The 12,522-nt window shown below is 39.4% G+C and overlaps 1 protein-coding gene across 1 annotated transcript in view; it reads left to right on the top strand.

The window, feature by feature from the left end:
- The window catches only part of WNT2 (Wnt family member 2), a 43,899-nt gene that overhangs the window by 5,366 nt on the left and 26,011 nt on the right, over positions 1–12,522 (top strand). Inside the window, exon 3 of the mRNA XM_027539610.1 lies at positions 2,652–2,929. Within this exon, the coding sequence (XP_027395411.1) occupies positions 2,652–2,929 (278 nt within the window). The remainder of the gene's footprint in view (positions 1–2,651; positions 2,930–12,522) is intronic.

Genomic DNA, 12,522 nt, shown 5'->3' with positions numbered 1-12,522 from the left:
CATTGAACTGGCTGTCCCCAGACATGGGCAGAGAAATGTAAACAAAACTAGTAAACTTAAAAATAATCCTACAAGAATTTGCATATACCTCCAGAATTCTAGAGTAAGCCTTACACAAAAAAAAAAGGTCATTAGGTAGCATCCTTGCGTTTTTTGTGTTTTTTTTTTTTTAAAGCAAGCATTTTAAAAAAGAGCTGCATAATCCATAGCCTTCCAGAAAGCCTAGCTTCTAATGTTTTGCCTTCCCAGTCACCTATACTAGCCTATACACTGAGTAAATACTGCTTGACTTATCTCAAACCAAAAATTAGAGAAACTTCAATAGTAACATAATAGGAAGTCTAAATATCACCATTCAGATTTGGATTTTGTTTAATATTGCAATGGCTTTAAGCAGAATCAGTTTTTCTAAAAGGCCTAAGATCAAAATTTATTTTGTTACAAAGCCAACTCTTGAAATGTGCTACTATTTTGCACATAGCATTTAAGTGATTCATCTAAGACACTTAACTGAAAACATCTTAAGGCTGTATCTACATGATACCAAAACATCTGGAGGTAAAATGAAAAGTCATTCCATGTGCTATTTTTTTTATTTAAATAAACAAATATCTAACTATTTAGTAATGAGTTTGAATAATAAATGACACATATTCAGAAAGGTGATGGTTTTGCTTTGGAAATTATTTCTGAAATGTAGCAGATTTTGAAGGATTTTTTTTTCTTTCAGCCAATAGTCAATGTACTTGTTTGCAAGTTAAGCCAGGATGCAGTCTATGAGTAAGCAATTCATTCCTCTACCAACTTGCAAAATACTGTCTGGTCACTGACATTCTATCTTCTGGATCTTCCCTAGCTTTCCCCTAAAAGACCACCTCCTGAAGTTTCTCTTCTTTCTCCTTAAAAAGTAAGATTAGTGCATAATAGATTATGCATTTGAGAATTTCCCCCCATGTGATATCTCTAAATGTGGGCACTGAACTCCAAATTCAAAACCAGGTTTTAGCAGACCAATGGGATGACTGTGGACAAGGTATTTTCTTAAACAGTAAAAATGGGTAAGATAAAAATTTTATTTATCTGAAAGCTACTACCAGAGATTAAGCCACATCTCCATCTATTAGTCATCAGTTTTTACAGAACATCTCAATTTCACTTAGAAAATCATCTGTGATCCTTATAATATAATCTGGAATCCTAAAACAGCTCCCACGACCATCACATTTCTCTCCGGAGAGCACTACCTGCTACCTATGGCAAATATTCATATAATTGATTCTACTTAACTTCAAGGCATGATTGATTCCTTTTCTTGGTTTGTTTGATGATTAGAGGTTTCAGGGGAGATTTTTTTTTGAAGGCTGAGGTAAGTGCCATTTAATATGGTGTAGATACGTTTTCCTGATTTTTAATAATGAGACTAGCAGAGCAGATATTGTAAGGGATGTATAATAAATTTTAGCACTGAATGACAAACGGAAACAAGTAGGGCTTCGATGCGAAAAGGTGGTTTGTTCTCCCAGCTGCGTGGTTCAAAAAGTCACACTCGTTTTGACATATTGAATCACCAAATGGCTCTCCATTTGCTTCCTTGCATTGGCATTAGCTTGTTCAGCTTCTATTTTGATTGTTAATATATTTGCTGCAGCAACCATTAATAAAAAGGCATGCTAATAACAATGAAATACAGCTCCACTTGAAAAATGAGGTGCACACAGACCCTAAAGAGCCTTATATCTGTCACTATAGCACAACACCGTGTTATGAGTTACTACAGATTATTAAAATAATTTAATGTAGTTATTGCACTGAAATATGTACCTTTCAGTCTGTAAGTGAAAGTAGCCTGTGCTCTAATAAAGAACAATTCTAAGAAAGCACCCCAAAGGGTTCTTGCCCAGGTCTAATTATAAGCGGTAAATTTGTTTCCTTCCAGAAAAACCAAAGAAAAGCTTTTCACTGTCTTTCACCCAATACCAGTGATTAGCGCAGGTGTTCCAGAAGAAAGTAAATTCACCTTAATAGTTAGATGCAGCATGTAACTCAAGGATATTGCATATTGCCTCCAAAAATCTCTCCCTTACTTGCAAGTTGATGCCAAGAGGGGATGGCATCCCCTAACTGTCTTCCCACCTCAGCCCCTAGATTACTTTGAATTCAGCATTTCAGTAATAATCATTTACATGCATCTGAGTGTCCTCAATAATGCCTGGAAGGTTTTTTCCAGGAGAGCTGTAGTGGTATTTTAGAATACCAAAATATGTTATGAAACGACAGAATTGTAAAATTCAGACGGTATGGTGTAGAGGAGGAAACGAAGGCCTAGACACATTTGTCTCTTCTCTTCTGGGACACATGAGATTCTAGGTTAAAGAAAGCACATGTATGAGACTAACGTGTGCAGGGCGGGCTCCTGCTGCATTTTCTTTTATATTCTATTTACTTTAAGGATAGTTGTTACACAGTTATCCAAATTGACAAAGGCTTGTAATAAGTGCAATGATAAATACTCAAGAGCGAGCTTTGGCTCTAGGAAAGAATTCTTCAAGAATACTTTGTCAGAGGCAGAACAAGTATTAAACAGCCATCATGTGAAAGTTATTCACAACGAGCCATTCCAGACTACTTTTAAGAACACATCTTTGTTACAGGTAGCCGGGAATCTGCGTTTGTTTACGCCATCTCTTCAGCTGGAGTTGTATTTGCCATCACCAGGGCCTGTAGCCAAGGAGAATTAAAATCCTGTTCCTGTGACCCAAAGAAGAAGGGAACCGCCAAGGATAACAAGGGCACTTTTGACTGGGGTGGCTGCAGTGATAACATTGACTATGGGATCAAGTTTGCCAGAGCGTTTGTGGATGCCAAGGAAAGGAAAGGCAAGGATGCCAGAGCCCTGATGAATCTTCACAACAACCGAGCCGGCAGGAAGGTATGGGCTGCGACAGTGCTCACTGTGTAGACTGCATGGCCTTATAATCACTTAAGCCAAGCTTATCTTAAACTTTCCGAGAGTTACAAAAATGCTTATCATCACAGTTTCCCACTGTCCCCCAGCCCAGAGCTGTCTGCTCTAAAGAATACCACCGACTGGGCTGAAATATCCCACCTGCACTCCACCTTCCCTACCACAGCGGAGGTGAAAGAGTCCACCCACCGCTTTTGGCAGTGTGTACAGTCAAATGTCTGTGGTCTCTCTGCATACTGTACCATGTAGTACAAGACAGCATCTGTGGCTGAGGCTAGGGCTGCTTCCCACATATGGATGGGACAGCGAATGCTTGTATCTAAGGGGTGTCAAGACCAAGAACATCTTCTCTCAAACTTATCATGAAAGCAGCTCACCAGGCATGGCTTGTTGGCTTCTTCTAGATTCAGGGAGGCTCTTTTTAAAACCAGAACCCAGTTTCACTCTTGAAAGCCCCACCTTGGGTTTTCTGGTACTGGATGAGTAAATGCACCAGGGGAAGACGTGCCCCAGAGGCGCTTTGGCCCCTTAACTGCTAGTCCTGCCTAACTTCCTGGGTATCTGGTCAGTATTCATTCCCTAACCCCTATTTGTTAGATGAGGAAACAGACCCTCCAGAGCTCAAGGTCACCTGCAGAATCACAAGAAATGTCAGGACTACAATTCCGGTTTCACCTCCCAGCCGCGGGGTGGTTTGGCCTAGGATTAAACCATTTTAATGCCAAAGATCAGTCCACTGATGAATCATGTTTGGGGATATGGTGGCATGACCGGAATAACGAGAGAATCTGAATGCTGCATGTTAGGGCTTTGTGTAAAAAAAGCATAAACCAGTTGGGCTAATCAAACACTCAGTCAGAACCACTCTAAAATAACCTAATTGCCAATGAGAAGAGATAACCATAATTTGTCTTTTATCAACACAAAATAAAAATGTGCTTGATATTAATATGTAAAGAAAGATCAGCATAAAATTGAAAAGTCCCCAGGGGGGCTTTAATAGGAAAAAGAATAGAAAAGAATGCAGATCTGTTTGGTTGAAAACCCTTTTACTGGGCTCACAGAGGGAACAGATCGCATTTAAAGGAAGTTGGAAGGAAAGAAGTCTTGCTTAGCACATGGAATAAGATGAGTGTGACCTGAGCTGTTTACAAACAGTACCTTCTTGAACTTTGAAAATCAACATCCTTTATTTTCATGAATTTATGAACTTACAGTGACTGCTGCCAAGAATATAGACTACGGTTGTGCAATCCTACAACTATTGGTAATTACTGTTTATGCAATGGCTCAGATAAGGAAAAATTTACATTGACCTTTGTTTTGACATTGATACCACATGTATAGGTTATAAAGTGTGGTGTCTTTGATAGGAGAATGCTGCTCAATTATTCAAGCACAATATACGGATCTCTCAGACTATCTGTACAGATAAGAGCATATGGTTATACACTGCATCCAAAATAACATTGACTCATCAAAATAAATGTTAATTTTGCTTAGTAGGTCATTAGATATTGAATGTTTCCATTCTTCAAGACAATAGATCTCAGCTATTATACTGCAGGCTCTGAATCAATATGACTTTTAATGTAAATCACATGATTCCTCACTGGGTAGAGGTGAACAGCTGTCAGACCTCAGATATTCTCCTGCCTACTCTGCAAAACTTAGGAGGCTACTTTTGATCGGAATAAAAGTGCACACACTGACTTTTTAAAATGTGGCTTTAATTAATGGTGGGTGGGCAGACTTTTTCAAGGAGATGCATGATGTCAGTGAATATGAACTTTAATGAGAGTAAATGTATTGAGATAAACATGCGTCTCTAATTCTCTTCTTGCGGTCATTAGACCCCCAGCCTCGGCTCCCCCTTCTTACCAGCAGAAGGTCTGTGGAATCAAAATGAGAACAGGCTGGGCTGTGTTTGAAGGCAAACCTCCTGAGCTAAGCCTCCAACTGACCTGGCTCTAGTAAACCCCAGCCTCCAAAGCTGACAGCAACATTGATTCATTTGTTTTTTTATTCTTTGCTTTTCAGTATTTCCCAAATTGTCCAATATGAACATTTTCTACTTTTTTAAGTGGGGCTGGAGGGGAGGAGTAGGGCCAATACATTTTAAAAGAAAAGCCATCTATTCCAAGATTGTTCTGTTTAACCAATGCTACGCATGAGAATTCAACACTGCCATCACAACAGGCCTTAACTTTCCCCTAATATTTGAGCAGTTTAATTCCTTTATTATAGCAGCTGGTTAGAGCACCCTCATGTGTCTCTGTGCTGTAATATCATTTTAGATCTTCTGTGCTATTATATCATTTTATTTTCATCACAGCTTCAACAGAATTTGTAATGATGTTTTCCTGAAACTCATCTTGAGTCTAGTTTTCTACCTCCAAATAGGGCTATTAATAAGTCTTGAAAAGATAAATCTACCTTGTTCAAAACAAACATTTTATGAGATACATTCCGTAGCTTCTCTCAGCAGTTCTTTTTAGATCTAAAGAAGCCATGCTATGAAAGCTTGTAAATTGCATTGTAAGGTAGGTTAAGGTAAATGACAAGTAAAAGGTACTTGGTTGATATCCACCACTTGTTTCCTCTCACGATCCAGAAAATGGCTTTTAAATTAATCCACTCTTTCTACATGAAGTAATCCCAACTTCTTTTACGTTTCCTGAGAGAATGTGTCTCAAAATAGTCTATGTACCCAATCAAATACTGCCCTTCAATCACTGGACATTTCCATAATAAGAGAGGAATTCCATAAAGATATTTTCCCACAAAAGTATTTCTTACCATAGTGAAGATGGAACATAGGATGTGAAGCAAGACCTACCTTCATTTTAATCCTGCAATACCAATGGCTTGGTGCTGCCGCTAAGTCACTTCAGTCGTGTCTGACTCTGTGCGACCCCATAGACGGCAGCCCACCAGGCTCCCCCATCCCTGGGATTCTCCAGGCAAGAACACTGGAGTGGGTTGCCATTTCCTTCTCCAATGCAGGAAAGTGAAAAGTGAAAGTGAAGTCGTTCAGCTGTGTCTGACTCTTCACAACCCCATGGACTGCAGCCCACCAGCCTCCTCTGTCCATGGGATTTTCCAGGCAAGAGTACGGGAGTGGGGTGCCATTGCCTTCTCCGATGACCAATGGCTTAGATCACTGAATTCAGCTCTCTCAGATGTAAAAGGAATTTCAGAAGGCTATGGAAAGACAAGGAAGGGAACAGAAGAGAACCTGGCACATAGTAGGTGTTTAGTAAAAGTTAGTCCCCCTCTTCCTCCCTTAGTGATGTGAAGGTTATCTGTAATTTGAGGTACAGAATCAGGCACAAATCCAATTTGAGCTGGTATTTAGGATTCAATCTGATCTCTGCAAGTACCCAGAGACTCATCCTCAAATACAGTCTGACATAGTCTTCCCTAGTGTACAAAAGACCATCAAAACCCTTTGTAATTTGATTTCTAAAAACCCCCACAGGAATAAAAAAAATAGTATTAGTATTTTTGTTTTTCAAATAAGGAAACTGGGTCTCAGAGGGATCAAGTGGCTAACACACAGGGGCACACAATCGTGAAGTACTGGGCTTGGGGGTTCAAAGCCTCTGCTTTCACCCTTTTGTCTTTACTACCTTTCCGTATTGTCTGTGTTGAGAAAGATAAACACACAGTATTTCTGTATTAAAAAAAAATTAAAAACAAAAAACAGTAGCAGTTGCTGCCCTTGGAAGGTAGTTTACTCATGATTTTCCCCCCTTTGTGTGTGTCCTTAATTTCACAAGTCTTCTAAAGTGAATATGTATTATTATTTTTAATAAAAGGGAAAACTTTGTTTTAAATGCCAAAAACATAACTTCTAGTCATCATGAGCATGCCTAATGCAACTCGGCCTTATTTGGTGGGATTCCCAAAATTTCAACTCAAGGCACAGCAAGTATGTGCTGTTGGGTTAAATTTGGGGAAAGCACTGTTTCTGGTACTATGGCACATGGAGAAAAGAATAAAACAAAGTTCTGACCATAAGAAACTAAACCTGAGTCAGGGAGACAAGTGAAATACAATTGCGAGGAAGCGCTATACTATATGGTAGAGCAGAAAAATCACCCAACAGAGCCAGTCAGTTGAGGAGAGAAAGGCTATGTCATAAAAGAGCTGGATGTTGGAGATAAAGGTTTCCCATGACTGAGATAGGGCAAACGCTTTCCAGGATGAAGGGCCTCCAAGTCACAGAAAGATGTGAAAGCAGAAAAAAACATCAGAAGTGAGGAATGACAAGGGTCCCAGGGGAGCTCATGACTGAGAATTAATACGGCCTGAGGCTTCAAATCGGAGTCATGGCCAGCTGTGGAGAGCCTCAAATGCCATGCTGAGATATTCAGATGCCGCTGTGAAGCAACAGGAAGGTACTGAACAGGAAGGTGCTGAACAAGGCACCGGGGGAGATGTTAAATACTTAAGTTCTATCTCTATGGATTGTTAATTTCTCTAGAGTCCACTTTAAAAGAATGATAGATTTCAAAATTCAAATCTCCTAGTTTGAATGAACAACTTAAAAAAATGGACTCACCAGGAAATTTATGAGACATTTTTACCTCCCTGAATTTTATTTTCAGCCTTACCTATACATATAAAGACTGATACAAGCTTCCTGATGAGTAGTAATTAAAAATTAGCACATGGCAACTGATGTTGCTATTGCTATTTATATTTTTAACATAATGTTTACATTTTTATTGGCATTTCTCTTATAGCTCAGGGAGTAAAGAATCTACCTGCAGTGTGCCTGCAATGCAGGGGACACAGGAGACACGGGTTCAGTCCTTGGGTTGGGAAGATCCCCTGGAGAAGGAAATGGCAACCCACTAGAGTAGTCTTGCCTGAAGAATCCCATGGATTCTGCCAGAGGAGCCTGGCAGGCTGCAGTCCCTGGTGTCACAACAAGTGGGACACAACTGAGCCCGAGCATGGACGGACTTAGGCTGTCATTAGCTCATTGGGGGTTCTCAGCGATTGACATCATGTTGACTAAGCAACATGCAGGCTGGGACCCTGAATTAGAACACTGGTTCTAAAACTTGAGCACAATCTTCGACAGGTTACCTAACAAGGATCGCTACATAAAATGTATATACATATGCACCAGGTTTTAAGCAAGCCTAGAAGATAGGTATCATTATTATCCATATTTTGCATATAAAGAGACTAATTTCAGTTAGGGAATAAGTTCAACTTGTTTCCCAATTCCCACTAGAATTGAATTTATTCCCTAGCTGAAATTCAAACTTAACCTAGCTTCCTGTAATTTTTATTTATATATTTTGATAGCCTGTATTTTATATGTGAGAAGTTTGGAGGGTGAAGATCCAAAGTTTTAGTTCTCTGCCCTGCCAGGCCAGCACCAAGCAAGGTCAGTGCTGCGGAGCGGAGCACTGGGCCTGCCCCTGAGCTTAGCCCACTGGGGCGCGGCACAAAACAGATACTTCCCAGTTCTGACTACAGGAAATGCCTCCAAAGTCAACACAAATGGATACTGTACAAGATGTAAGCACAGCTTTACAGGCAAGTAAATCGTGGGCCTAATAAAGGCTTCCAAGAATAGATCCTATGATGCCACCTAAGATAAATAATACATAATGGTTCTGAACCAAGAGAACTGGGCGTGATGAAAAAGAAATCACTCTCTAAAAGTAAGGAATGTCAGTAGAAAGAAAAGTGATAAAACTGAACTGAATTAGAGCCAAACCGCTTTAACCTCCTATATATCCTCATCTTCCCCTCATGTTGAACATTTTCATGAAGCCCAACTTTCACTTAGCACAGATTTATTTTCTGATTGGTTTCCTCCATTCATAAAATTAAATGCATTTTGAAAAATTAGATCAGTCCTCCCTGCCTCATCTCTGTCTTATTGGACCCCAAAATAGTATGTTCTTGATACTGTTGATCTTTTATTGTGTATGAATCAAAAACTAACCAAAATTAAAGCCCTGAAGCAAAGAGTAACTCTTAAGAAAATTGTTACAGTTCCAGGTAAAGTTCTATTATTCATATAAAATATTTTTTTAGACTAGCTTCATTAGTCAGTAAGAACTATTATATATATGGTTAGTCAACAGTAATGTTCTTAAATTCCACAAATATAAATTCTACACCTTATATTTCCTAGCTAAGCCCACCCACAGGCACTGTTTTTAAAGAATGACAGTGCTCAAGAAATCACAATGTCTTATTTAAGTTAATAAATGATTGCATAAGCAAATCAACTGCACAGTTTGCTAATAAATATTCCTTGTTTTCCTAGTTCCAGAGCATGTATGTTTGAAAGATATGTTGGTCTGGTTTTCACTCTCAGAGATGTGGACCTGTCAAAAGGATTTAATTGTTAATAAATGTACTTGGCTTTCAGCCAGTATCTGAAAATTAAATAATATGATTTTAATGTGTGTTTCCCTCAGGAAAATTGATATAGGACCAGAAATACGGTGGTTTTGTGGCAAACACCCAACTAAAAAGTGACGTGCTAACACTTCTTCAAATACTCAAGTTAAACTAAATAATTTAGTTGAAATATACAGCATATATCAAACTAAAATAAATCCTAAGTAGGCTTTCTAAGGCAAGGTCAGTAGTTAAGTTTCTACAGATTTCACATGGTATGAGGTAGACAGCCCTTTTTCTGATAGGGAGAGAATCAGTAGGGCATGACACAAGGGTCATAAACTTAGCAAAATGCAGGTACTTAGAAAAAAGACAACTCTCATGATGTACAAAGAAGTCTTATAAAGACACCCTGGCGTTGCTTGAGTTCTGTCTTCAGAAAGGCTGAGTTAAGAAACTAAAATTTCACTCTCCTTGGGAGAAGTTTGTCTTTAAAACTGTCAAAATAATTCTTTGTGGACTAATTTAATGTGAAAATACTAAATGCAAAAACTTTTACAGAACCCACCACTGAAACCAGAGTAAAGGAACCCCTCAGGACTTCATAAGAAAGGCTGGCAGAGTCAGACAGGCTTAGGGTGCATCCTGCCTCAACCATGTTGCCTGTAAGACCTGGGGCAAGGTCCTTAGCATCGAGGTGTCTCAATAGCCTCATCTGTAAAATGGGGGTGAAAACAGTATATGCCTCATATGCTTGTGTGGATTAAATAAAAGTGCTTAAATCAAGTGCTTAGCATAGTTTAACATATGCCAAGAGCCTAATGAATGTTATGCCTCGTTATTATGCTCTGACCTTTAGTTGGGACAGATACATATAAAACAGAATTATTCTGTTGCACAATGCATGTATTTCCTTCTTCTATACCTTTTTTTAAAAAAAACGTTCAGACTTCTGTTTCTGCGGTAGAGAATACTAATATTTATAAATTTCTTAAATTCTAAGAGTAGAACATAACTTCTGTAGACCTGAAGGCTTAAAATGCTGAAAGTCAAAGGTTTAAGGGCCATCCACAATCTACTAAGTAAAATTTTAGCAATAATGGAACGATGAGCTTATTGAAGATTTTTTATCAGGAAAAGTTACATATTAAGCTAAAATGGCTTCTACAGGGCTTAATGCCAAGAGTAATGCTGTCCTCAGCAGTCATAGTTATTCATCTTTTTAAAAGTTGTCATGTCAAATGAGGTTTCATGATGAGATGCCGCAGAGCCAACACTGATGGCACTAAACAAGAGGTGACGGGGGGCGCTGGTGAGGAACTGTGCTGCTGCCGGGGGTATACAAAGCTATAAGGGCCGTGAGACCGTCAACACAGGAGCCTACGGAGGCAGAAGGCGGAACTTTGACAGCAGTCAAGAATCAAAGAAGGAAGTGGTAGAAGAAATCCTTTAGAAAAGATTCAAGACAAAATAGGAAACAGGACGAATGTGTCATGAGGTGTGGCCTACCTTTCTGAAAGAAGTTTTCAGTATCACACATTGAAGACAGCAAGTCACTGTAATCGATTATTTATCATGTTCTTTCTGTTATACAAACAATACTCATACAAACCAAAGTAACAAACTGAGAAGTGCAGAAGTGTGTATCATAAAGTGAGAACATTTCCTCCCCTCACAATCCTTGTCTCCTTCCAGAATATTTCAAAGTACAATCAGATGCAAGCCTGTGGATAGAACATATACTTTTTCACTTCTTTCTCCCTCAGATCTCATTAAAATCATAGTAATGGAATAAACATGGCTTAAACCAACAATAAAGAGAATGGTCAAAGAAATGAGAGAACTCAACAAATTTCTGGAAATTTATGGAAAGGGAATGAAGAAACTGTAACTGATAAAGCAGGGTGGAGAAGCCTTCAGTCTAGCAGAATAAAAGTAGATGAGGAGGGGGAAAGAAAGTAGATGAGGAGGGGGAAAGAAAGCAGATGAGGAACATGGAAATCAAGATGCCCTGAGAAAATTTCAGATACTAATGAGCACTAGAGAGAAGCAGAGGTTCAAAAATTGGGATTAACTGAAAAACCCGCTGGTGGCATAAAGAACCCCATCTCCTCCCCTTTACCGCTGAACAGAACTCCTAGAAGTCTAGCATCAAATCTTCTAGGCTTTTTGGAGTTATAGTCCCCCAAACAAACAGTGTCCTACCTAGTCACTAGAAACCAAACCTCTGGTCCACAAGCCCTACCATATAACCAGATTCCTAAATATCTTTTTATGACTTCACTCTTAAATACGAAGAAAATGTCCAAGAATTACCATATACTTGATTAAATTCAGAAGCATAAAAGAAAAAACAAAAAAGCAGTACGTCAGGGATGAGAAGAGAAATTTTTAAAAACCAAGAAGATCCAAGAAGGTATTTATATCCATGAACAACAAGAATGGATGCTTTCAAAAAGTGACAATTAGAAAACAAGAGAGAACTTGGAAGAGAAAGTCAAAGAAATCCCCCAGAAAGTAAAACAAAAAGCCCAAAGGACAAATAGAGAGTCATAACATCACCTCTCTTTCCCACTTGAGTTTGAAACCAGCTGAAAAGTGGACAAGGGAGGTAGATATAAGGAGTAACAGCAGCTGCTGCAGGACTGGGGGCGGGGGGAGAAAAAAAAAACGGCAGCCCTGGAGGATGCAGCTTTGAAGCTTCCATTCCACTCCAGAGCTGGGTAGACTTACTCACCCTGTCCCAGGCTGTGTACCCGGGCTCTGCAAGGAACCCCTTGCTGGAGGGCAGGAGCTGATCATAACTCATCCTCTCCACATGCTGGCAGATGCCCAAAGAGAAGGAACCCAGACACACAAGCCCTGCTCCTTCCTCTAAACTCACCAGTTGGAAAAGTCTGTAGTCCTCCCCTGGGGAGAAATTAGTAAGGGGATAGAGAGAGCCAGGAGTATTACTCTAATGGAATTTCTTCCTCAAGAAGCCAGGAAGAAAGTATTAAAACTATAAAAGAGAAAATATAAGAGACATGGAGGATTGATTCAGAAGGTTCAGCAACTTGACTAATTAGAAAGCCATAAAGAGACTAAAAAATTGTGGCGTGTTGAGGGGGTGGAATATTAAGAGAACATCTCAGCGCTGAAGTTTTCAGATTGAAAGGGCCCACTGAGGGCTGAACAGG

This window comes from Bos indicus x Bos taurus, chromosome 4, assembly GCF_003369695.1.
Source record: "Bos indicus x Bos taurus breed Angus x Brahman F1 hybrid chromosome 4, Bos_hybrid_MaternalHap_v2.0, whole genome shotgun sequence".
Taxonomy (NCBI): Eukaryota; Metazoa; Chordata; class Mammalia; order Artiodactyla; family Bovidae; genus Bos; species Bos indicus x Bos taurus.
This window is presented reverse-complemented; position numbering and strand designations above follow the sequence as displayed.